Below are 26,653 nucleotides of genomic sequence, written 5' to 3'. Positions count from 1 at the left end.
AAAAAAAAAACAGTAATAATCTGGTTTAAAAAAAGTCAATTAAAACCTTATTTAAACCTTTTCATCTAAACTTCAGACAAGGAGAGAGAGAGAGAGAGAGAGAGAGAGAGAGAGAAAAGAAAGAAAGAGAGACAGAGACAGAGACAGAGAGAGAGAGAGACACACAGAGAGAAAGAGAAAGAAAGAGAAAGAAAGAGAGAGATAGAGAGAGATAGTGTGAGATAGTGTGAGATAGTGCGCGCGCGCGCGCGTGTGTGTGTGTGTGTGTGTGTGTGTGTGTGTGTGTGTGTGTGTGTAAAGACGCTGGGTGAGAAGAAGGCGACTGATTTTCGGAAGTGACGCGGCAGACCGGCTGTGAGAGACGTGTGAGGAGAGGAAAAAAAAACGCAAACGCGATTCACAAAGCGCCCAGACGCTTGAGATTAACCCACAGGTTCCTCCAGAGTGTCAGGTAAGCTGTTTTCCGCTTGCATATCTCCTTCCACTCGAGGGTGTCAGGTCAGATAGAGCTCAGGAGCGAATATGACTTGGCTAGTTGAATGAATTGAAGACGATTCCTGCACATAGCGCGGTTCAGCAGACACACTGCAGCCTGGGCGATACACCACAGAGCGAATAGCTCTATCACATAGAAACAGTATCAACTGAAAAGAACAAGCTCTAGCATTTTCTCAAGCTGCAATGCATCAAGACGTAGGGAAAGCGTTCGTTTTATTCATAACGCAACTCTATAAATAAAGCTCTAGCTGCTGAGAGGCAAAATTCTCCGACTAGCCAGCAGTAAGCGCGTTGCTAAGATACTGCTTGCATTGTACCAGAGGTTGTGCCAGCTAGCCGCTGAGCTACGAGCTAGCATAGTTATCTAATGGGTGTTTTTTCTTTTCTTCAGCTAAGCTAACAGTGACCTAATTTGTCTTCTTATTTACAGACTGACACCGTTGGGTAAATAGCTTTTTTTTAAATCTTCTGAACAAAATATGTGTCACTTATTAAAAATATATAATTGAAATGGAATCGGCAGGCAGCCAGCCTAGCTTACATTTACTGAAACTACGCATTGGTTAGAAATGCTAGCTCGCTAGCTCGCTAAGATGGCGAACCAACATTTACTGCACAGAGTTTGCGTCTGGCTAGTTCAACAGAGAAAATAAAATAAAAAAATAAATAAAAAACGACACATTTTTCCCCTGTCGTTTGGTACTTTGGTATAAAGTAATAATATAAGTAAGTAAGTAAGTACTAGCTTATTATTTTGCCTTTTTTTTTTGCAAAGCTAGCTAACACTGAGTTGGGTTGTTTTGCGAGAGAGATTCAAAGTCTTATTTTGTTTTAGCGGAATTTACAGATTATTTATACAAGAAAGCTATAATTTTTTAAATATTCACTGATTTGGAACTAACTACTTGAGGACAGAGGTTTTTTCGGGTGGCTGTCTTTAGCTATTTAAGTCCCAGAGGTTTCCAGAAAAGCGAAACACAAGTCAGGTTTTTCAGTTTCTTTGCGTTTATATCCATTTACATGAGTTATGAGTTATGAATCATTGGTCTGGCTAAACGTCCTAATATGCAAACTCTCTCTCTCTCTCTCTCTCTCTCTCTCTCTCTCTCTAAAGATGTATTAAATCCTGTAGTTTTTTTTCTTCATGCTCCATTTCTGCTTTTCTTTCCTGAAAATGCGTGAGCTTTAAGCATTGAGGGAGTTCATTCATTCTTCTGAATGCACTGGGTTATGAGGAATGCAGGAAGAGAAAGTGAGTGTGATTTGTGATTGGTGTTGAGTTGGCAGTCTCAGAGTAACAGACTGAAGTAGACTTGCCAAGTCTTTTCAGGGGAAAGAAACGTCGCTAGCAGTCGCCAGATGGCGTCATAAATTCTATTTGCATGTTAATAGAATCGTCACGATCATTTGCATATCAACCAGGTTACATGAAGAAGGACGATTTTCTGAAGATGCACAGAATGCAGTAGAATTGAATGTAGATTTATAGAGGTTATAACGTAGTTCTTATGGAAAGTCTTTGCTCATGGCATCCCTCACTATTTATGTATTTGGTGAAATTAGCAACGCTGGGCTGATGTTTAGCTCCAGTGCTGCTTTTTTTTTTTTTTGGATCGGAGAGCTTGGTTGATGTTCTAAAGTGAGCTCTTTGGGTGTATCCGTGGTGCTCAAAACATCTTAATTTGCAAAAAAGTAAACATTTTTGTCATAAAGTAAAACTTGAATTTACATGGCCAACGACTGGAGACTTCTTGAATGTTTGAATGCTCACTCTGGCTTTTCATCAAAACCTGCGTGGCACTGATTGGCTGGGGGGGGAAAAAAAAAATGGATATCTTTAGAGAAAGAAAAGTGATTCGATAGTAGTGATTCTTTCTGTATGTCGAGCAACGTAGTTTTTCCTGGAATTTGAGAGCTAATTGTGGATTAAATTGTGGTGTTGAAAGGGAATCTCTGTTGGTGACGTTTTTGATTTTATCAGTGGGTGTGTACGGATATTCAGTCAGATATAAAGCTCACAGGACAAAAGCGAGATAAACGTTTCCGACAACTTTTAGCACAAGTCCTTTTGCACTATTTAGTAATAAAGAGAATAAAAAAAGGGAGAAACAACGTCAGAAAGCTGTGAGTGAGTTTTAAAATGACTTCACAGTGATGCATCTCATCATATCAGGCATCATATTAGTGTTTATCAAGACTCTCCACCACAAATGGCTTATGAGTTGCTGTCGGCAGAAGAACATTGCCATGACTAATTATTTAATCAGTTGTTAATATTGCTGGTTTTCTGGGAGGACACGCTGTGCCTTTGGCACCCAAACATGATTAAAGTTCTACCTCCATTGACAGGAGGAAAATTTGATTGTATTGCATTGTGAACTTTTTTTCTCTCTCTAATAGCAGTTAACCAAATATCAGTTTAAAAACTCTTATAGATAGATAGATATTCAAATATTAAATCTATCCACAAAGTGTGTCTCTATTAATAGGCGCTCCCTCTGTCCAAAGATAAACAGAGATGGTAACCCGCATACACAGTCCAGTTTATCTCCCAGGTGTTCACAGATCTGCCACATCATCGTGTGTGTGTGTTTGTGTGTGCGCGCGCGTACACGTGCATGCGCGCGTTCCCCACAGCCATCCAGGACTGCATTCCTCAAATCTGCCACTCTTCCTTCACACAGTAGTGGCCCATTTTCCAACAAATTTTCTCCCCCTTTTCTTCCCCCTGCTCAACCTTTTTGTTTGTTAAGTTCATGTTTCCCATGTTTCTCAAGCACTCGTTCGTCATAACCTACATAGAAGGCCAAAGGGAACTTACATAATTTGAATAGCTCTATTTTATTTAGATAGGTATGTGCATCTCTAATTTGGCGTTCACTGTTTTGAGTATACAACAAGGGTTTGATTTGGGTGTTCCTCCTTCTTGTTAAACAGCCGGTTCGTTTTCCTGGTTTAAATATAAGCTCCTGTCTCTGACGACACTCGTTCAGCTGGGTTCAGGTGTGTGACGTGCATAAAGGTGTGGTGCCGTCTTCATGCTGGTGGCATGCTGCACAGAGAGCACTTGCATGTAGAGCCGGGACTCAGGAGGGGTGTGTGTAAGTTTCTTTTCCCATCGCTGCCAGTGAAGAAACAGAAAGTTAAGCCCAGTCTTGTTTGCATCATAAAAGAGGCCAATGCCTTGTTTCTGGTTGGTGTTGGTTTGCTTAGGGAGTAGGTGACGTGGGGAAAACGCGCCCAAGAGAGCTGGCTTTAAACACCGAGCAGCAAAGCTAAAAGGAGAGCAGTGACAGCTTTTGACTTGTCTACGAGCAGAGCTGTTAAACTCAGAAGGGAAGGGAATTGGCACTTATGCAGTGATCCTCAATTCCTGCTGTCATGAGGTACAGTCAAGCTCTAATTTATTTATGGTCTAATATTCTTATTTATGGGTTTAGTGGACGTCTAGAAATTATACAACCTTGATTAAATACCTTTTTCCTTTCTTTCTTTGCAAAAAAATTTGTTGGTATTTTACCACATTGCTGTTTGCTTTGTGTCCATTTGCTTAAAGAAACCAAAGGAGCTCATGATTCAAAGGTGATGATGAGCCAAGTGTTCACCTTGTATAGTACTGAATAATGTGGGGATGTGTATGCCAGACACACAGTAATTCAACCAAATTGGGCTTGCATCATGGTCATTTTGAGCAAAGGAAAGAGAAAGCCTTGTGGACATACTTTACTAGTTAGGCACACACACAAGTCCATGCTGAAATGTCCCAGTTTCTGAAGCCCAGCTGTAGGATTTTCCTTAAACCGACTTGCATATTTATCTGCAGAAGTCATTTAAAAAGCACAGACAGGCTCAATGGCTTCTTTTATAAGCCATGGACATAAAATACTCTTGGAATAAGGAAACAGGAGGAAGCCAGTTTATTCCCTTTCCAGATTCTTCTAGCAGCGTTTTTGGAAGTAAGCGATGAGAGCAAGATAGAGTGAGTGTGAGCGTTTAGGAAATTACCATGTCCAAGTGTGGATGTGGAAGTTTGGCGTCTGTGTCCTTGCGTGACCCTGCACTGACAGAAGCCTCATTTTGACACGCAAGCATTTGCAGAAGGGGTGAGAGGAAGAGAGGGAGAAAAGGAAATCTGGGAAGAGCATAGAGAGAGAGAGAGAGAGGGAGAGAGGGAGAGAGAGAGCGCTCAACAGTGATAGAAAGCACCAAGAGTAATAAAAAGGATTTTTTTTTGTTTCAAAAAAAAGGAAAAAAACCAACCCAAGTACAGAAAGAAAAACTGCACGTATTCATAGCGTCTGTGTGCTGAGTATTAAATTGCATTCAACATGCTGACCTCATTTTGTGTTTAACAGAATAACAGACGAGTCTAAAGACTGAAGTCCACTTGAGCTGTTGGAGAAGTGGATTATGGCGAAGAAGAACAGTCACAAGGGTAAGTCATGTAACCAGTATCATTCTGTGCAGTATGTTTTCACTGTACTTGGTTTTTGTGTACCCTATCCACAAAACCCTCCTAACCTAAGCTCTTTCTATGAATTTGGTCTGTCCTTTTCCCGTAGTACAGTATTTGCATACTGTGCATCAGACACTGGGCTATTAATAAGCGTGGGGCAGGAGGGAACTAGGGTGGTTGACTCAAATTAAACCGAGACATGTTTCTCTCTTTGTCTGTGATGTACAAGGGCATCCACATTCTTCTCTCTGTACAAACAACTTTGACATGTTGACTTTTACATGTCAGCACACTTTATCATCACATGACCCTGACTGCCTTGATATGTGTTCCACTATTCGTCTCCACAGAAACGATAAAGTTCATCTCTCACCTCCATTTAATTAGTGCCTATGTTTTGCAAGTAATCCTTCAGCTGTAGGGTTAGTAGGTTAGAGGTTGGAGCTGAGACGCTGCTCCAAGATCAGCCCTTTACTTGGATAATTCTAACTCAAAGTTTTCGAAGTCCAATTTTCTGATTTAGACCAAATGTGCTATGCAGTCAAACTGTTTTCCAGTCTGTGAGGAAAATACTGAAATCTACACTGGACTACACTAGAGTCCCTACTTTATGACACTGACTAAACATGTTAGTTAACCTGGAAACACATGCAGTGAATTGATGGTGCTAATAAAATGGAGAGCAGCCCATATGGACTGTAAACCAAATGCTCAGAGGGCAGTAACTGCTCTTTTATTTCTTTCTCCATGATCTAAAGCATTCAATTGGTTTTCCAGTACTTAGTGTGGCTGAAGCATTAATCACAATTTAAAATATGGCCTTTCTTTCCCATCACACCAAACGTGGTCCTGGAGTACTCTCTGCCCTGCACAGTGTAGTGTTTTTCCTGCTTCAACACACCCACTGCAACTCAGGAGGGGATGTTAATTAGCTGATTAGTTGAATCAGTGAAAACACTTATATGTGCAGGACAAGTGCATACTCCAGAACCAGGGGTGGGAGCGTGTGCTCTTCAGTACTACAGGGGTGGCCAATCACTAGCCCGTTTTTCTATCCATAGTTGCTCGACTGACAGTTTCATCAAACAGAAAACGAAAAAAATACGCACCCTTCATTGACTTATATAAACATTTGGTAGGCTATGTTTAAAAGTAATGTTCTTCATAGAGGTGAGACACACTGTGAAGTTGCATAGCATGAGCTACTCGTTTCGAATCTCACCACCTGCTGCACTACACACACTGGCCAAAACACAATCTGACTGGCAGTAGAACAGTTTTTACTAGCCGGATTAATTTGCATACAGGGATGACGGACAATCTTTTCAGAATCGGGAACACCAAAACCGAGTAAAATAAAGTCCAGTACAAAGCTGTCATATGACTCGCTTGCTAGCCCATGCAATCACCTTGCATTTAAAAGGTCGAGAGAAAATAAAGACTTTAGTCAAACTCTCATAACATATTTTATGTGGGGTGAGTGACCCGAAACACTGGTTAACGACTTGCAGACTTTATGTCGAGGGCGCAGACATGATGTCCTCATTAGAAATGATGTTAGAAGGGCATTAGTCCTTATTCCGTCCCTTAGTCTGTATTAACACGCTTAGTTAACTTGCCGTACATTACGTTACATTACATTACATTAGCTACCACTTTGTAGTTGACTCAAATATGTGACTGGGCAGCTGGGCTAGCAAATCCATCATTTGTGCAGCCTTGTATTAACCATGTTGTCTTATTGGAGGAATTCAGCGTAATCGCAATCAGTGCATAATCTGACAAACACAGCATGTGCTGTAAATGGACTAACAATTTCAGATCTGTGAGTCATTTAAATGATACTTGGAAGCCATTTTTACTTGGGAGGCATTTTAACTTTTTACAAAACGCTGTGTTTTTCTGTCTCAGCTTACTTAGTGACTAGCAGTGATTAACCTGAAGATTCGCTCTCTAAACTATCTGGTATTTTCTTCATCATGTGAAAGCATTGATATTGTGATTGCGAAGAGTGACTCCTTGTCTTAACGTAGCAGAGATTCCTACATGAGGCAGCACAGTGACGTAGCGTGTAGCGTTGCTGCCTCACAGCTCCAGGGTCCCAGGTTCGATCCTGAGCTCGGGTTACTCCGTTCTGCCCACCTCCCAAAACCTCCTGATCCACCTTGATCAGCGTAAAGTGGATATTTGAAGATGAATATATGAATTCTTTTTACATCTATACAGAGTACAGTTTGCTACTGTTTCTTCAGAAAACATTGAACCGCCATTCAGGTCAGTAATCCCAGCCTGGAAAGTTAGCTCAATAAGGCAAATATAATTTTTTTTTAATCTACAATTTTTGTACTGCATTTCATTCAATTAGGAGTGTGGGAACATCCAGCCTCCTACTAGGAAAAGTGCAGTGGAATACCTCCTGATTCCTGATTTCCAAATAGTAATCTCTGGTGAAATTCAACAACCTGATGTTATGCTAACATTGTGGCATGCAGGGAAAGTTACACTGTTAATGATAATAGTGTTGGGAAACTTCTCTGTTGCTTTTGAAAATACTCCTACAGCTTTTCAAACTCAGCCGTTTTCCTCATTTATACATCATATGTTCGAGCTCCGTCAAGTAGGAACTTTCTACATGTGACTTTGTTTGGAACGGAGCATAAATCTACCATTTGTGTGCACGGTAGACTGTAGACTCTGTAGGTTTTTTTTTTTTTTTTTTTTTTTTTCCGTCAAATGGTTACAGATGTATATGAATGGCTGCAAATGTTTATAGTTTCTCAGATCAGGATTTTACTGTTAATCTAGATTTGGTTTTATCCAAGCTGGGAGAAAATCAATATTAACATTCAGTGTTAAGGTGATTCTAAACTAGCATTTTTGTAATTATGCATAGTAGATGCAAGACACTATGAAGACCACCAGTATAGGTCTGGAGCTTCAGTTGTTTGTGCCAGTGTACTATATGTCATTTTGAAAAGTACTTGTTTTCCTGAATATAAGTACTCTGGTTTTTTTTAATTTAAATACTCTTTAAACGTATCTCAACCAGAAGTAAAGTTCTAGTATTTTAATAAAATGGCATTCATTCTTACTATGGAGCAGGAGCAGCATGGGCATTTTAACAGCCAGTATCTGATTCCAAACAGACTTGATTAGACTTATGTCCATTTCATTACAACATGTAGCTATCCAAAAATCAACTTGATCAAAGCCTAACATTCCCTGTGTGACGAAATCACACTTGTCTAGCAAGCTTATCTTTAGGCAGACTGATTGTTTTTACTGCAGTGTTTGTTAAACTGGCTCCTTACATAACATGGTCTTTGCAGAAAGATAACCTAGACAAGATTAAATTGTAAATAAAACCTTTCCCACATCAATTTGGTGAAGTATATTTACATATTCATATGAAGTTTCAAAGGCAGAAAAACTCAAATTTGGCCAAACCCAGATTTCTTTGTCACTTGTGGCTTTTTTTTTCCCCCACCCACGCTGTGGTGATTTAGGATGGGGTTTTCCTAAATCTCCACATATTTATTTATTAAAATTGTGAGAACCGATTCTGAAATGATTGTCTTCCCTTTCAGTAAGAGGGTGACAAGTTTTAAATGCAATTGCTTATTAACAATTTCTGACCGGTTTCTAGAATGTAGCCAACTTAGCCTTTAATTTCAGTGCAATAACATTCAAACTAACACTGGAGAGGTAAATGTGCAGAAAACTGGGATTTTAACACACAAACTGAAAAGTTTCTAGGTAGGTATATAGGTAAAGCTGTAATTCCATGTTTTTTTTAATTTTTTTATTTTGGTGACCACTACTGTACTGTATATCTGAGGTTATAGCACTGGACTGCTATAGTACCTGGCTGCTTTAGCCATTTCTCATTTTGTTTAGCAAATTGTATTTAAATACACTTGCAAATGCCTCCAGACAGGAGTAAGGGGGTGCACTGCAAGGCCACCACTAGCTTTTGTTGCTCACTTCCTAAAAGTAATCAGGCCACTTTGCTTTATGTGGAAGGGAAAACCGGTGGTCAAAAGACCACACACTGTAACCTCATGTAACGAAATAACTTGGGTGCTTCTGTTTGTGAATGCTCTTTGCCCTGCTGAGTGCTGACGTGCATTTTCACACCAGCCTGGATGGCTATGACTGGGAGTAGGCCTGCGTCTTATCTCGCTCTTTTACATAATAAGCATTCTAAGTGTTTACAGTGCTTCAGGTTTCCTTTTCCTTTTCACCATAAACATAATGTAAACGAATAGGTATACAGCAGCTGTATAACTTATTTAGGGGCCTTTTACAGCTAGCTTGGATTAGGTGGCTGGGATAAATTAAGAAGCTTTACTACTGAAGCTCATTTTTTTGTTTTTTTTTGTTTTTTTTTGTTTTTTGTTAAAGAAGGAAAGAAGTATAACCAAATTGGTGCTATGTGACCCATTAGCTGTTAAACAAAAGGAGATGAGTTGATGGTGTCTAGTCACATACATACTTTAAATGTGTATGTGCATATTGCTGCCATATATTGCAAATACCTATATGGTAAAGTATAAAAATAGGAATCATATAGCCACATTAGATAGATTAATATAGAGGGGAAATGCACAGAAATAGCTGGTCTCAGTACAGGCAAGTTACAATTAATGGAGAATAATGTTAATTTCAAAATTGTAACAGTTATTAATTAATAACAAAGCTTAGCCTATACATTTAGGCAGAATCTAGCACAGCCTGAGGAAATAACACAGAATTCTGATTAATGAAGCTAACTGTATGCATTGCCTGGGTTTCTGACTGTCATGCTGTGTACTGTTAAACATTGAACCAAATGATAGCTCTCAAGAAGCATAAAATACATCCTAACTACATTATACACCGTTCTCATAAAGGCAGCTAACTGAAGTACCTCATCACACAGCACATGACATGAGGACAAAATATGAAGCTGTTCTTGCTTAAGCTTGTCCTGGATCGTGTTAAGGCAGGAACCGCTGAATCCTACTATTAAACTGCACCAATTTGCCTTCCAGGTTTTTCCTGAATCTGTCAAAGAAAAAAGTGTGTGTGTCTGTATGTATGTATAAATATATATAATTATTGTAATTCTAATGCATAACTTACAAACTTACATAACTTACTACTGCTGTTATCAGTACTACTACTGTCCTGGAGTTTTGAAGTCTATAAAAATATTTACTTACAAATGCAAGATTATAGCCTTCACCTTTAAACATGTATTTTAATATCTGTGGCTAGCTAACAATTTGAGACTTAGAGTATGGTGGTTACAACTGCCTGTTCAACCTTTTAATCATTTGTTAGTTCTTATTTTTGCAGTGATTTTAAGAAAAATAAAATTTCCCCATCATATAACTCTCTTGCGAGCACAACACACGGACACTAGCCCGAATGGAATATCATCATTTATGCGCGTTGTAAGGAGAGAACACAGCTCGTAGCTAAAACGTTGGCCAGCGACTGGCTGACCTTTTGTCAAGGGAGCAGACACAACGTGCTGTGTTAGAAATTGTGTTCAAAGAGGATAACGATCATGTATATCTTCCCTTAGTCTGTATTAATGCACTTGACTAGCAAACTAGGTCAGCAGGTTATTTGCATCAGGACTGCCCACGCATCTCCAACACTTCTGACCTACTTTTAACTTCCATTCATATTTTTTTCATGGGTGTAATTTTAATTCAGGAAACTTTAGCTATATTTCAGTACTTCAACAACAAACTGAAATTAATACTCCTGCAGAAAAATGGTCTAATCTTGCATCTCAGTCTTTTCATAAGCAACTGTTGCATTACTAGAAAAACACAAGAGTGCTGGCAATTGTAATCATTTATCTCATTTGCTTGTTTGGGGAAAAAAAAAAGTTTGCTTAAATAGCTTCTAACCATAAGCCCTATTGATTTATGACGGCTGGTATTTTGGATCTATCTACATCCACCCTGTATGTGATCCGGCCCTGGCTCTGTGTGGGAAATGGAGAAATGGTGAAAAAGCAAGCTGAAGGGAGGGAGAGTTGGGGCGGAGGGAAAAAAGGGGCGGCAGGAGGTTTAGGCTGGGATGGGACTGAGTTTTCGGATCTCTGAGTTTTGATTTTGAAGCTGTTTCTGGATGACTGTGGGTAAGTATAGACTGTGCATGGCTGTTCATGTCTTGTCAATGTGACTGCTTGCTTTTCTGCTGTGAAAGAAAATGAAAAGCTATAGAAGTGATGGACTAGAAAAGTGCCACGTTTTAGAAAAAGTTACCATTTAGCAGTTCAGGACCATTGTCAGAGAAAGGTACATTCATGTAAAAGATTTAAAATTTAGTGTGTTAAATGAAGCAGCTAATACTTTTTATAATGGTCTCTGTCTCATTCTTCTACTCCTCTTTCTTTTCCATCTCCCTGGGCTGTGCTTCTGACCTACATATTTAGAGGAAAATCCCCCTTTCCCACATCCTTCTGCCAAGTCGTGCAGAATCCTCAGGCTGCAAATGCTACAGCTCAGACTGAACTATTAACTCCATGCTTTCCTTTTGTTTTGTGTCTTTCAATAGATACGTCAGGGGTGGAGTTTGACACACACTCCAAAATGGTCATGTCCCAAGGAGGAACATTTGAAAGGATGAAAGAAAAGGTAATACTTGGTTTTTTTTCCTCTTTTATTTTGTGGTTTTGTTTTCCTCTCCGTGTATTTGCGCTGCTGTGGTGTAGTCTCTCTGCTGCTTTTCTCCTTGTGCCCCACTAGTTTTCAGGACCATGACTGTATTATCTAGGGAGTGGCCTTCTACGCATGATGGTGCATAAAAAAAACTGAAGACGCAATCGGCCTAATCATAAAAAAAAAAAAAAAAAAGATTAAAAGATAAAAGAATACTGGCACCAAATATTTTGTCTTGATCATATGACATTAACTGCCTGAATCATTACTAAAAGACATAAATGTAATCAAATTTTATAGTTTCTAGTGCATTATATTATATATTGAAGTTGCATAATGCTGTTCTGGATTATGTAATATAATTAGAGGTGTGACACATTTTTGAAAGGCGTACAATGTCCTGAATGAAATAGTTATTCAGACACACGAGGGATTATATGCATTCAGCGCATTCAGGCATTTCCTTGTAGTAAAATTAGAACTATAACTTTACTGGAAGTTTATCACTTGGACACACATACACCAGAACTGATGTGGCTTGCAAAATGCAGGACTAAACTTATTACTTTGCTTTGTTTTATATTGTTTTTTTCTGTGGATTATTGCTCTTTACAGACACACGCACTGACCACCTTCATTCCGTTTCTCTTTTTTCTTTTTCCCATTAGATCAATGCAGTGAGAGCAGTGGTTCCTAACAAGAGCAATAATGAGATCGCCCTGGTTCTGCAGCACTTTGAGAACAGCGTGGATCGGGCCGTGCAGGCCTTTGTCGAAGGTATGGCTCATTCCACAGCACAGCTCGTGTATGAATATAACATTCATGTTATTACTCATGTAGGATTGGTTGCACATGTTGTGAATATGAGCATTGATGTTGCCTTGAAAGACAAAACCGATCCTAGGTTCAAGTTGGCTGGCATTAGCGTCAGTGTGAATGCTTGTCTTTTTTCTGGACCTAAGTATGCACAGTCATACGCAGGTGGAATGTGCTTCAGGAATTTTGATGAAAGTGTTGCTTTACCAAGACGGCACAGTTTTAACCTTTCTGTACTCCCAACACACCCAAATCAGCTATCGCTAGGCTTCATAATATGCTGATGAAAGGGGTTGAGAGTGTAGGAAGGCAGGAAAATCTATAAAGGAAGCTGATAGAAAAGGGAAGTTGATTCAGCTTCTTAAGATTGTTAGAATGTCACAGTATGTCAGATATATGTCCTGATTTTATTTGCTTACAGCCAAAATCAGGATATGCACAAGCTGAACTAGTGTGGGACAACAGTGTAGGATGTATTCAGCTGCCACTGGTTACTGTTGTGCTGTATGTAGCATGTTTTGTCATCTCCAGTTGACCTTGTCAACATATTGTTTTTCTTCTTCTTTTTCTACCCTCAGGCAGTGCAGTAGAGATCCTGAAGGAATGGAATGTCACCGGTAAAAAGAAGGTGTGTGTCTGTGTGTGTGTGTGCGCGCGTGTGCATGTAATGACGCAGAGTGAATGCCTGCGTCACAGCTTTTTTTTTTTTCTTCTTCCCTAAAACTCTTGAGCTAAATATAGTGCTAAAGAAAGTGTTTTGCTGGCCCTAGTGTTACAGATTTTTTTTTTTTTTTTTGCTATTATTATAAATAAATAATCATTTTTGGGAGAGGGTTGCAAATCTCATTACTTCTTTATTTGTTGTGTGTGTTAGTAAGTTTGTTAATTAATCAATTTGTGACTTAACAGCCTAAGAAGAAAAAGAAGCCCAAACCCCAGCCGGAAGCTCCGGTAGATCCTGCCCCTTCTGAATCCGTCTCGTCCCCAGAGACAGAGTGTGCAGGGGCTGTTAACGGTTTCCATGCCAACGGTTCAGCTGGTGCTGATGGTGAGTCTCTGGACTCGTTGAGCGAACAGCTGGACTCAGCCTCGTTGGATGCAGCCGAGCTTGAGTTGGAACCTGCTACGCCCGAGCTCTCCATCACAAGTAGGCATGATGTCCACCAGTATAACCTGCTGTTCCTCCTAGAGTGATGCATAGTTTGTAGACAGGCTGTATAGTGTAGCAGTAAGACATTGTGATAACCAGTATTATACCACAGCTCTGCTAAAATCTTGAATCTGATTGGTTAGCAGCTCTGATAGTGGAGTTGGCTGTAACTCAAATTACAGCTTTATTAGTGCACTCATTCTAATACACTGTCATTCCTATGATAATTGCTCATTCAAATGGAATTGTGTGGGAGATGCTCCACATAATCTAATGGTAATAGTAAATGGGTTAAAAACACGCTTTGTAAGGGTCAGCAAGTTTTCCATCATAGGAGAGTCTTCGGGACAGCAGACTTTTTTTTCGGTAACTTGACAAGCTGCTTTTTTTGTTTTATCTTTAAGAAAGAGACAAAAGGCTTAGAGAAGGAATGACATTTTATAGCTGTTATGAGGCAAGTGGTAACAGGAACTAACTTGTCTCATGGATGTTCCACCACATTAAAAGCATAAACAGATAAAATCTTGACTTATTGTTCATTAGTAAATTTAAAATTGTAGTTATTGGCTGTGGTATAAGAGGAATAAAACACTTTGGAATTTGCTGTTATTGGAAAGTCAACTCTGGCGTAGTAACTCTGCTTTGCATTGAGCTGCATCATACCACTCTGTCACTGATTATTTTCCTATAACAGCACCCCCCTTTATGTTTTATTTTTTTACTTACGCCTTCATTTCCAAATGTTAAAGGTGAAGCCCAAGTCAGTGATTTTAGTATCAGCCCTTTACTGAATGTCTTCTTGTCTCAGTAGTAACTTGAATAATTAACATGAGCTACTGAGAGTTTCTCATTTTCATGCACCGTAAAGAATACTGAAATTTGGGATGCACTGGGCTGAAACTGAAAAAGAAAAAAGTACATATACCCTCCCTGGGCGCTATTTAAGAAACAGGTGTATCCTTTCTTCATTTGTTTCTTACTTGGGTATGTTCCTTTTTTTTTAATTTGCTTTTCATACAGGAGGAGAAGCAGAATCTCAAAAAGGCTTAGCCCCTGCCCCAAGTCCATCTCCCCAGCAAAGCACCAATAATGGAGCTCGACATTATCAGCACAGTTCTCGAGGCAACAAATCCCGTCCGAGATCTTCTACCAGCTCTCACAGTGCAACTCTGGCTCTTCCACCCGATGATGGCCAACAAGGTTCATCTTCAGCCAAAAAGATTGGTAAGAGTGCTGCCATGCTATAGACAGCCACATTGAGTGCGATTTGATAGATACCTCTCCCTAGTTTGTGTCCCATTTTGAGACACAGTGAAAAGCAGTCAAATGGAGTCTGACAATGAGAAAACATTCTTCCCTTGAATATCTATAGCTTGGTAGCTTTTTATCTTGGTAGCAGTTTATAGTTGGTTGTAAATAAGAAACAGAATAGAAATGTCTACTTTCTAGCTTACTGCAAGCAAGCATGACTTTTTTGCATAAAAAATGCACAAGTAGAGTTTAAAACATGCATTGCTTATGTGCTGTCATATTGAGACCAGCACTGCCCCACTGTGATTGTGTACCTCCTGTAAAAATGTTTCAGATTTTTCAGTTTAAAAAAAATTCTCAGCTAATAGTATGTACTTGTATTCACAAGGGTAGATTCCTAAAATTTTAATCCCTCAAGCATAGTGACTAAGCAGTTAATAATGTCTGCGTCAGAGGAGAAAGAGCATATAATAAACAGCGCAGCAGCCTTAAAAACACAAACTTAAAGGAAGCAATGTGTTATCTCATTGCTGAGCAACCAGAAATGAAAACTGTAATGCAAGGTTATGGGTTTGCATAATTTCAGTTCTATTAATAGACAGTATGTTTGCTTGGGGTTGATCTGCTTCTGGTAACTTGCACTTGCAGCACTCTCAGTAATGAATTGAACTTGCTCGTAATCATTCCAATAGCAAATTGTACAGTTTGAGGTCTCGGAGTGCTGATGCCTTTATTATGTTTGATGTACCCAGTATCATAGTCCTTTCTGTTTAATTCACTTGCTCATCCACTGATGCTGTTTGCGAACAACTTTCTTTTCTTTCTTTCTTTCTTTCTTTTATTTATTTATTTATTTTTTTAAAATAACTTTCCAGACCTTTTAGACCTTTTTTCAGAAGATGGTTAAAATGCCTTTAAGCTCAGTGAAACACCAGAAAATTGGTGTTTTTTTTAGTTACTCTTTCAGGCACGCAAACCACCACTCTAAATTTATCCTGTCCGAAATATCTGATTGGCAGAAGTGGCAAAGCTTAGGTCTTTTGAGCATGTCAGAAAGGCTTACAATAGGAAGGAAACAGATAGAAGTCACTGTCACCAGTATATTTAACTAAAAACTGTCTTTTCTTAGTGTCAGTCCAGAGGCATGGTATTTAAAGAGCAACTCCAGTAATTGTCACTATAGAAAGATGCTCCGTGTTATTTATTTGCTAATAGAAGCTACAATACAGCTGGAATACTCTACATGCAAAATCCTTTAATTCCTAGGGACTGTTCACTACTTTCTAAAACCCTTTGTATTTGTGCCCTCGGCAAGTCTTTGGGTATTCTGTGTCCTAGTCTCTGCTCACAGAAGCAGAATAACCAGTGCCACCTTAATAAATGCTCCTTTTAAATTCGACATGAGAAAGCATCTAAACACTTGGCTATTTTCTGAAGCTTTAATAAGCCTTATTTAATTGTACACAGTGGTATAGCATGTTGATAACTTTCTGATGGTCCAAAACAGACAATTCGCTTGATATATTTACTTACTCATAGTGGGAAAATGCTGAAACGAAGCTCCACGCTCCAGTGATTGAATGGGAAATGGGATAAGCCTAAACTGCACAGTACATACTTTCATTTTCATTCTTTTGGCACTGAATGTCAGATAATGTTCAATGTGTTTGAAGAGATTTTGTTCCTTATTAAATGCTGAAGCATGATGGTGAAGGAAAAAGTAAATTAGAAAAATGTAAAAGTGAAACAAGCAAATAAGCAGCCTTAAGGAGTTCAGAAACCAAGAATGCTGAAGTTATGTTTTGAAAGGAATACACTGGTTGCCTTTGTTTCTACTGAGGTAGAAACCAGATTTAAAAAAAAAAAAACAAAAAACAGTTTTATTTGGTTTCTCATTTGTAACCGTCTGGTAAACCTCCCGCCACAACCTGGCCTCTAAAACTATACGATCCGAGCCCTGATTGTCTGTGATCCCACTAGTGATTGGTAGTCGAACAGGTTTGTGTCAGGTAGATAAGCACAAAGGTGTGTGTGATTTGCGTGACTAACTTTTTTTTTTTTTTTGTAAAATAAGCTAGTACCAGAGCATTTGTTTCTCTCTCTCTCTGTGTGTCTCTGTCTCTGTCCTTGTACATGTCTTTTTTTTTTTTTTTTTTTGGACTCTGTTTTCCCTGTCCTTGTAAATTGTGAGATGTTTACTTTATTACTCAATTTTGATCAAACAGAAGCAATGTAAATTCAGGTTGTTGTACTTCTTACATGGGATTAAACTTATACCTGTTGCTAAAATACACTGGTCACAGAAGTAAGGTTACTTAAGGGGTGTTTACTGATTTGTAGCAGGCATCGAGTTAAAGGTTTTGACGCTGAGAGACCAGGTGTTGGTGTGCTTCTATTATGCACCACACACCTCAGTCAAGAGACCGTAATGCTCTCACGGGTATCAGAGAGAGAGAGAGATAATATACTGAGCTCCAACAAGCCTCAGAGAGGAGTAGAGATGAAGGAAGGCGTTCGTTTAGCATCAGCTACACAATTTGTCAACACACAGACCCACCGGCACATTGCACAAGGGATCTGTGCATCACAACAGGGACTTGAATGTCTCTTACGGGTTCTGTCTCTTTAACTCTGCGGATAAATCTGTGTACTTTTAATTGTGACCTTTTGTATGTGGCTGAGTTGTGTCCCTGCCTGACACAGTAAACAGACCTGATATCCATCTGGGCCTGGGTATCCTTATGGACCTGCCATGTTGTTCCCTCCCTTGTCTTTCGCTCATTCATTTAGTAGGCAATAAGTTAGTGTTGCTATATGCACAGAGTTTTCAGCATAACAGATCCGTCAAATCAATCTTTTAAAGGGCACTATTTCTTTATCTGTTGATTATGATTTATAATTGTATTCCATTTTAATTGGAACACCTGTACACCTGCTCAACCATGCAGTTATCAGATCAGCCAGTCATGTGACAGGAGTGCAGTGAATATAAGCATGCAGATACAGGTCATGAGTTTCAGTTAATGGTTACATCAAGCATCAGAATGAGGAAAAATCTCAGTAACTTGGCATGGTGGATTGTTACTAGACAGGCTGGTTTGAGTATTTCAGGAACTGCTGATCTCCTGAGACTCAGTCTCTAAAGTTTACACAGAATGGTGCAGGAAAAAGCCCTCCAATGAGAAGCAGTTCTGCGGGCAGAAACACTTTGTTGATTAGAGAGGTCAGAGGAGAATGACCGGACTGGTTCGAGCTGACCGGAAGGCTAGGGTAACTCAGATAATGACTCTTTACAACTGTAGTGAGCAGAAAAGCATCTCAGCACAACATCTGATACAGATAGGCTATAACAGCAGCAGACTAAATCAGGGTTCTACTCATGTCAGCCAAGAAGAGAATCTGAGGCTACAGTGGGTACAGCTTCACCAAAAATGGACAGTTGAAGATTGGAAAAACGTCCCCCGTTGTGATGAATCTCGATGGTTCTGAAGGGTGCTACTCGGTATTAGTGTGGTGTTCTTAATAAAATCACTAGTGAGTGTATAGTATTGTGATTTACATATGTGAATTACTATTCAGGTATTTCACACAAGGTACATCAGTGTTTGTGCATAAACGTTGATGTACCTCATACGAATGACTTGAATAGTTAGCCCTGTTGTAACGTCTGTGTTGTGTTTCTCGTACTTTTCTTTCTCAGCACCGAACATTGACCGCTCGGTGAAGGATCTCCAGCGGTGTACAGCATCTCTGACCCGATATAGAGTGGTAGTGAAGGAGGAAATGGATTCCTCTATCAAGAGGATGAAACAGACCTTTGCTGAGCTACAGAGCTGGTAAATTTCTGTCCTACACACATCCACAAAAGATCTCGACTGGCATGATCAGGGTTCTGTCACGTTTTTTGCTTAAGAACTGTACAAAAGTTGTGTGTACAAGGATCTTGCCCTGCCATTTTGTGGTCAAAGTTTCAGTGAACACAAACACTTTTTAAATACACAACCTGTTTGTTTTTGGGTCTTGTCAAGATGTTGGGTTAGCCATTTGTAAGCAAGAACATTAATATTAACTAGCCAGTAGAGATGAAGCTTGGAGGTACTGGATTCTGTTTTTCTCTTTCTCGAATGCAGAATGTTACTGGTGCTCATGCTACAGATCAATTTTATGTGTATGCAATAAGATATCTTTGACTGGTGCTCTGTTTTTTAAGTTAACGATTAGTGAAATTCTGTTAGTGGTAGTGATATTGTCTGCTCTTGCTGCAAAAAAAAAGTCTAACTTACATCACATTTTAATTTAACAGTGATCTTAACAGCCGTATTTATGCACCATATTGCTTTTTGAGCTTAACTGGCTGTACTGTCCAGTCTCCTGATAACCTGTGCAAGTCATTTAGTAATGAACACTAATTCTAAGACTAATACTTACAATATTGGCACTGTTAAACATAGATTTTTTTTTTTTTTTTTCCTTCCTGTCCAAATGCATGGCTTTCTAGTTGCGCTTAGAGCTGTAAGGTATACATGATTATGCAGTGTAATATAAAAATTGCACATTTGGTATGTTACATCTGTTTTATATTTAAACCTCTACAAGTGCAGCACAAGTAAATCAAAATATTTAAGCATTTAAGAAGTTGTTGGAGTACTGGGTGACATCACAGGTCATAAAGTGTATCCCACAAATGCAGCACAAACAAGTACAAGTACTTTGATAACGTCCTTACAAGATCCCTCTTCATTGTAAACAGAGACTCTTCAAGCTACCCTGAGAGGGTGTTTAGTTTTCGATTTATCTTAACTTTATAAGCTCTGAAGGAACAGTCTATCTTAGATTTATCTTAAGAGTGGAACACATGATAGCACAATCTAGAATCGGTCACCACCTTGAACCCTTTCCTTCCCTTGTGGATAATGGTGACAAATTACAACACCGTTTCCTCTTTCTCTGTCACAGTCTTATGGATCGAGAGGTGGCTCTGTTGGCTGAGATGGATAAAGTCAAAGCGGAAGCCAGTGAGTATATACTTTTATCTTCTTGTTCTCTTCTTTGTCTCTTCCTATTAGTACTGATGCACTAAAAAGAAAATTCTCGGCTAAAACTGAAATTCGGAACATTCTCTTCGGAAATGGAAGTGGCAGAATGTTTTTATACTGTGTGTTTTTTTTTTTTTTTTACAAGGCAATAATCCTCAACATCACTGAAGATCTGAAACACATGTAAAAGTTTGGTAGGCAAATATTTGATTTACATTTAGCAGATGTCCTAATCCAGAGTGACTTACAGAAGTGCTTTGTGGTCTCCATCAAAACATTGGTCAGGGCCTAAGAAAGTTATCAATCTAAAACCCCGTTAGAGAGGAGGTACTACCTGGTGAAGAGTAGGTCTTCGGTCTTTATTTGAAGACAGCCAGTGACTCAGCATTTCAGAAAGCCAGTGGAAGTTTGTTCCACCACCATGCTATAAGCTCAAAGAGAACGTGGTGCAAAGCAGGGTTTGATAAGTGCCTTCAGGTAGGCACTTTTGATGCATCCCTACTTTCTCAACAAGGTCTAGAGTGGGCACCTGAGCGTAACAGACCTCTTGGTGAAGAAACACTTGAGTCATTCTTTCTCTTAGCCACCATGCTCTAAAGCACACTCAGGTCAGCAACTGACAGAAGCCATTATTGGTTCTGCACTGCTAAGTCACATTCAGCCACTTCCAGGAATTTTCCCACCATCTGCACTGTGCTGTGGACAGTAACGGAAATTAACAGGAGCAGCACCATTTAAATATGAAGACAAGATTTATTCAGTGCTATTAAAGATCCCTTCGAGCACACACATTCCGGTTTATATGACTCGGGTGTGTGTTGGTCAGGGGGCAGTGTAGCTGTGCAGGAATGCATACCTCACAAGGAGTCCATTCTCCTGGTCTTTGCCCTGGGAAACACTATCAGGTGTCATGCTTCCCTCAATGGCTCTTTTGTATGTGTGTGCAGTTAGGAAACAGCAGCCTACAGTAATCCTGCTTTCAGCTTCTGTGCTCAACTCTCTCCTTTCCTTTCCCTTGCTCTTTTGCCAGTCCTTTTCATTTCCAAAAAACAAACAAAAAAACCCTCAAATCCTTTGTGTGTCATCCTACCCGCTGGATAAGTGTCTCAGTGTGGGTAATGTGCATTGCTTGAGAGCTCATCTTCCTGCAGTCCTTCCCATGTACAACGCAGTTTCTCAGACACTTTTGCCTGAGTGCTAAACGTGCATTCGACCTCTAAGATTGCCCACACATTACTTTTAAGTACTCGAGATGTCTGCTACAGCAGTAAATGGCATAATGGAGGTCTTTCCAGTCTTTTAGTACATCAGGCTGTCTTCACATTGCTTAAATGGTCAAATGAAATGGAATGAGGATCAGTGTAGATCCTGTGCAGTGTAGAACATCAAAAGTGCAGTTTGTAATATTTAAAGGTTTTTTTAGACCTCATATCATTTATACCTAAGGACAAGTGATTTTACAAAATTGCAATGCAGTGGCAAGTTTCTTTATTTATGTAATTATTTTTTTTAATCCTAGAAATTAGCTCTATCCCCAACTGGAACAAGCCACCCAGCTCTTCACATTTTCCTAAAGGATGCTGTCTGTAGTGTTTCTACACCTGTATTAAAGACACAGTAGAAAATTTCAATTTCAAATTTCAATACTGCAGTGGATCTCACTAGTTTTTTTTCTTTTACAGATTCTGTTTTATATTTTTCTGGTCCAGAAATAGAACTAGCCAAACCCCCCACCTCGACGCAGAGCCTCTTCTCTTTAGAGGCATATATAGTTTGACGTGCTCATGAAATGGCGTGTGATTTCATTCCATATGTTGACATACTTCCTTTTGAAACAGGAAGTCAGGGAGGGAGCACCTCCTCCTACAGACTCTAAACAGACTCAACAGTATCTTAGCAACTGGCTAAATAATGTTTTCGAGAATCGAAAGATTGCTTGTGTGTATACTGACTGCATGTCGTAGCGCATCACTGTTAGTGCAGCCCTGATGTTTTTGGAGTTTGAGCCGAGATAAAGATTTGCTAGAGTGAATGAATGTACACGCACGCGCACACACGCGCGCGCGCACACACACACACACACACACACACACACACACACGTAACTCCAACCGTCTTTTCAGTACCCAAGGGATGGTTTGGAAGGGGAGTGTTTTATGCTAAATATATGCTGTTGTTTGTTATTGAGTGATACCTGCATTTCAAGGGACACGTGCATTTTAGAGAGCATTTGACTGGACAAGTACAAGATGAGTCATCAAAAGTTTTCCCAAAAATTATAAACTTTTAAGAAAATTTAAGCAAGAATATCTACAAAACCTTTTAACATATACTAACATATTTGTGTCCACAAAGCCAAGAGCCTCGTAAAAAAAAAAAAAAAAAAAAAGCTCTAAAATTTTATATCATGGGCACTTTAAAGAGGGGAGAGTGGGATCATCAAGAGCAGACAGAATTGCAAATTGCCTCCTAAGTCTAAGTCTTCTGAAGCTTATAAAACATGTGGTACAAATGCATATTTATTTGCACTCTTGTGAATTAAAAAAGTTTACCACAAAGAATGTAGAATTGTGCTAACTGCGGTGAGTCATACTTGCTCTTGCACATTTTAGCTACGCGTTTCCATTCTATTATTGGGTTATATGTTCTCATATTCATATTTCAAAGCGACAGTGAAGAAATGATCTTCCTTCCTTCTAGTGTGTTTGAAAGCCCACATAGAGAAGTGGCTTGTTAACAGTGGACACGTCAAGATGTATTTTTCCTGTTCAAGGGCAGGCTAAGCTCCTTCTCATTTTTTTGTGTTGTTGACCGCTCTTTGTATTCATCTGGTGTAGTGGCTATCCTGGATAAGCGTCAGAAGCGAGCGGAGGAGTTGAAGAGACTCACTGACAAGTCTGCCTCCATGTCTGAAGAGCAGCTAACAGAACTCCGTGCAGACATCAAGGTATGGGCGTGCACATATACACGCACGTGTACATAGGTACATGCAGATCCTGTACAGTTAACCTTGTTTTCTCTTCTCTTTATTTCAGCATTTTGTGAGTGAGAGGAAGTATGATGAGGATCTTGGAAAAGCTGTTAAGTTCACTTATGAACTGGAACCTCTTAAAGCCAGCATCATGGCCTTTGGATCAGGTAGGGTTTTGACATGTCCGAGTATGTGAGATTATTGAAATTCTGTTGGACTTGTTAACACCCTCTCGCTTTTTTTTCTCTCTGTGTAGTGTATCATCCGCAGACTGGCTACTCCAATCGCTCTCGCTGTAGTTCCACTTCTTCTTCTGTCACTGGCTCTGCCCCTGTAGAAGCCCCTGCTCCACCTCAAGCTCAGCCCCAGGCTTCTGGTTACACAAGTCGCCCCAACGTCCCCCACAAACAGGTTACGCACGCACGCACACGCACACGCACGCACGCACGCGCACGCACACGCACGCACACACAAATTTCCCTACTGTCTCTCAACAGCAGGTACGACATGCACACACCCTTTTGCTCACACACAGAGGGCACAGAGAGAGAGAGAGTCCAAGAGTGCAAAATTGGCCCTGCTTTCTCAAGCATTACTCTCTCAGGTGTCAGTCAAAGTGAAACTAGCTAGACGTGGGCGTGTATGAGCTGATGTATAGCACATTCGTCTGAGTTTGTTCAGCTGACCTTTGACATAGCAGCAGTTTGGGGAAGAAATGCGGTGGCTGGCGTCACGTCTCAGAGGAAGCATGTGCTAGCAAGTGGGTGGGAATTACTAATTAGGGTAAAAAACTCCTTTGTATAATTTGTAACTACACAATGTGAAAATGTTGCACAATTGCATTGGAGTTATTAACATTTCTCTCTATCTCTCTGTGTTTGTGAAGGTGTTCCAGGGTAACAGACGTATATTTCAGGGTTATCCGGGTCAGCGCCATAACGGCAACTCCTACTACGACCGCAATTCCAACCGGACCAACTACCGCTATTCCGGAGACCAGCGTCACCAGGGCGACCGTAGCCAAGGCGACCCCTCCACCTCGCAGTTGTCAAACAGCATGAAAGGCCCCGCCCACCCCTCTGTGTCATCCTACCGGCAAGATCGTCCTGCCCAAAATGGGCTGCCGCAGAGGCAACCTCGGACACCCCCAAAAAACCCCTGACACACCCGGACGCCCTGCACCCTTGTTCTGGTTCCCTATCCCCTCCCATCTCTCTCTCCCTCCCCAGTGTCCTTCATCCAATCCCTACCCACAAACCTTCCTTAACTCCCTTAAAGCCCCACTTCCCTGATTGCTCAGCTGTTCCATACACATGAAGAATAAAATTCAAGTTTACATCTTTTTTTTTTTTTCTTCAATTTTTTTCAATTTTTTTTTTTTGGGGTCAGTTGTAGTGCCACCTCTTCCTTTTCCCCTTATGTTCACTTGTTTTGTTCACTTGTCCCTTTGTCTCTTACCCCTACTTTCAGTCATGCATTCCATGTTTAACCCAATTTGAATGTCAGATTCTAAAATATATTTTATTTTTTTTGAAATGGCTGTTGCTGTTGTCATTCTTCTTTCTTTATGACTTTTGTTTCCTCATTTGGGAGAGACCTATGATACGTTGTTATTTCAGTAAAGTGGCTAAGAACTTTTCACTGACGAATCTTGTTTAGTCATAATTTGTAAACATGTAGTGCACTATTCATATTTCTTTCTTTTAGCTTTAAATTTTGTATTAAATTTTGCAATTGTTTTATTTGTCTTTCCATTACTTTTTATATAGTGCGCTAATCATAGTTCAAGCTTTTGAGCTTTAATGTAATATCTTCTGTTCTTCAAATAGAACATTTCTTCTATTTGTGGTTTTTTTTTTTTTTTTTTTTTTTTTTTTTAATTTTAGTGTTTTTTTTTTTTTTCTGGATTAAAATTGAAAAGTATGGTGTTTAGCTGATGGGCAACTAGATTTTGACATTGATTCTGAAGTCAATTGTTAAGTACAGTGTTGAAGGGTACATATGGTTGTAAAAAGTAGAAACACGACCGTTAGTCTCTGTAGAAATTTGAAGAAGTGCTGCTGACTGAATTAATGTATGGACTGTCCATGGGGCTAAATGTTCTGATCGTGGTTGGCCAGCATTAAGGTCTTACGACCTTACGGCCATGTTGATTGCCTTTTTATTTATTGATTTTTGAGTTTTCATCAGCTCTCCCTGAGAGTGCTGTGCAGTGTTTCACAGCCTTGATCACCATTTCACCTCTACTTAAAGGCCACAGTGGGCACAGAGGTTAGACCCGTGTGCCCTTTTCATTCTTCCACAGTATGCATGCGGTGCATTTAATATACCTGCCTTTAATCACAGAACAACCTCACTTTAGTCTTTTTATGACGCGACTGTGTGTGTGCATACATGTGTACAGCTAGTTCTTTCACAAACACATATGCTGTATTACTATCAGTCTACACTTGTACCAAGTAAAGGAATACTCAGCAGTTTGTTCCTCAGACTTTTGAAGTTTGTCGAGTGCATGTCATTTGACCCCTCTGAAGGTGCTAAAACTGAAATGTAGGACTTTGTCTCTTTCTCGCTCGTATACAATGACTGATATACCTCATACATCAGCCATTATAACTGTTAGTCCGTACAGAAAACCAGGGCTGTGCTTTGCTTAATTTGGATTTGAAGTGCATAAAATAAAAAAAAAACTCTATCCTGAGGATGTGGTTGTGCTGCTATCTCTAATTGAAGTCTGGTTTAAAATAAATAACCTCAATGCCCCTATAGCAAGTCCCATTCCATTGCCTTAACAGCTCAACCTGCAGCCTATGCGGCTGTTCTCTTTCCTGATAGATTTGTAGAATGACCTTTTTCTCCAGTCCGTTTCAGCACATGAAGAGTTGAAACTCCGTTTCGATTGGCTGCTTCTTTGTGCTTTTCATTCCTGGTCTCTCAATACAGTCACTGCATGCTTACTAGTACTATGGCGACAGTGAAGTGTTTGCATCTAGTTGTGCATTCTTGTCACAATGACAAAATGGCACCACTGTTTTCTTCTAGAGTCTGCTGCCCTTGCACTAAAATACAGCTTAAAGATCAATGAAGTTTCCTTGTCATCATCTCCAGCTCGGAATCCATATGAAATTGGCATTTGGTTCACTTAGTTTGTGTGCACGAATGAATGTTTGTGTCGGATATTAAAGATTGTTGTTCAACATTAACCATAAATCTATCCTGCTTTGTTTTCATGTAAATTTTTGCCAAAGAAAGACTTTTTTTTTTTTTTTTTTTTTTTTTATAAAAGTTTCATTGCTTTGAATACTGCTATTTCTAATTTGTGTCTCTTCCTAATGGGTCACTGATTTCAGTTTATACTCGCCCATTCTTCCCTTCCTTCCGCAGTTCTATCTGTACATATGTATCTATACATTTGTTTTTGAGCCCCTGCAGTGGGACATATGTATGTTGTATTGTTAGGCCTATGGTTTACATACAGTTGTTTAAAAAAAAAAAAAAAAAAAATCTAGTGTAGTTCAATTCTTCCTGATGTATAGAAAAAAAAAATCCTGTCCTTTTCATTTCTTTGGCTCCAATTATGAGACAACTGTAAACTCAAGTGCCTTCTGTAGTTCTTTGCCTACATTGTCATTCCCATCCCATCATTTTCAAATGTGGACCAAAGACATCTTTAGCCCTTTCCACTCTCTGTCTTCACTGTACAGGATATCTCCCCCTGTCTGGCTACAGTACAAGCAGCACCTTCCCCTTTGTCACTGATTGGCACACTTCTCATTTACTATGAATAAAAAACAAGAATTGTTAGCAAACACA

General features: G+C 39.6%; 1 protein-coding gene across 4 annotated transcripts; it reads left to right on the top strand.

The window, feature by feature from the left end:
* Positions 1-291: 291 nt before the first annotated feature.
* On the top strand, positions 292-26,653 carry spats2 (spermatogenesis associated serine rich 2). Of its 4 annotated transcripts, XM_026923282.3 has the most exons (14): positions 966-3,599; positions 3,712-3,884; positions 4,854-4,933; positions 11,513-11,592; positions 12,285-12,393; positions 13,011-13,060; positions 13,342-13,579; positions 14,603-14,806; positions 18,534-18,669; positions 19,790-19,848; positions 22,707-22,816; positions 22,905-23,007; positions 23,097-23,251; positions 23,727-26,653. In XM_026923282.3, the coding sequence occupies exons 3-14, from the start codon at positions 4,909-4,911 to the stop codon at positions 24,000-24,002; spliced, it is 1,545 nt and encodes a 514-aa protein (XP_026779083.1). In that variant the 5' UTR covers positions 966-3,599; positions 3,712-3,884; positions 4,854-4,908; the 3' UTR covers positions 24,003-26,653. The 4 variants fall into 4 exon arrangements, with proteins under 4 accessions (XP_026779091.1, XP_026779099.1, XP_026779083.1 ...); XM_026923290.3 differs by lacking the exons at positions 966-3,599; positions 3,712-3,884 and adding an exon at positions 292-451; XM_026923298.3 differs by lacking the exons at positions 966-3,599; positions 3,712-3,884 and adding an exon at positions 460-942.

The sequence above is a fragment of the Pangasianodon hypophthalmus genome, chromosome 8 (genome assembly GCF_027358585.1).
Source record: "Pangasianodon hypophthalmus isolate fPanHyp1 chromosome 8, fPanHyp1.pri, whole genome shotgun sequence".
In the NCBI taxonomy this organism is placed as follows: Eukaryota; Metazoa; Chordata; class Actinopteri; order Siluriformes; family Pangasiidae; genus Pangasianodon; species Pangasianodon hypophthalmus.
Note: the sequence above shows the minus strand (reverse complement) of the source record. Positions and strands in the feature narration are given on the sequence as shown.

Coding starts and splice junctions, on each gene's coding strand:
- spats2 (XM_026923290.3), top strand. CDS start 4,909: ATGGCGAAGAAGAACAGTCACAAGG. Junction 11,593..12,284: donor TTGAAAGGATGAAAGAAAAG/GTAATACTTGGT, acceptor TTTTCCCATTAG/ATCAATGCAGTGAGAGCAGT. Junction 13,061..13,341: donor ATGTCACCGGTAAAAAGAAG/GTGTGTGTCTGT, acceptor GTGACTTAACAG/CCTAAGAAGAAAAAGAAGCC.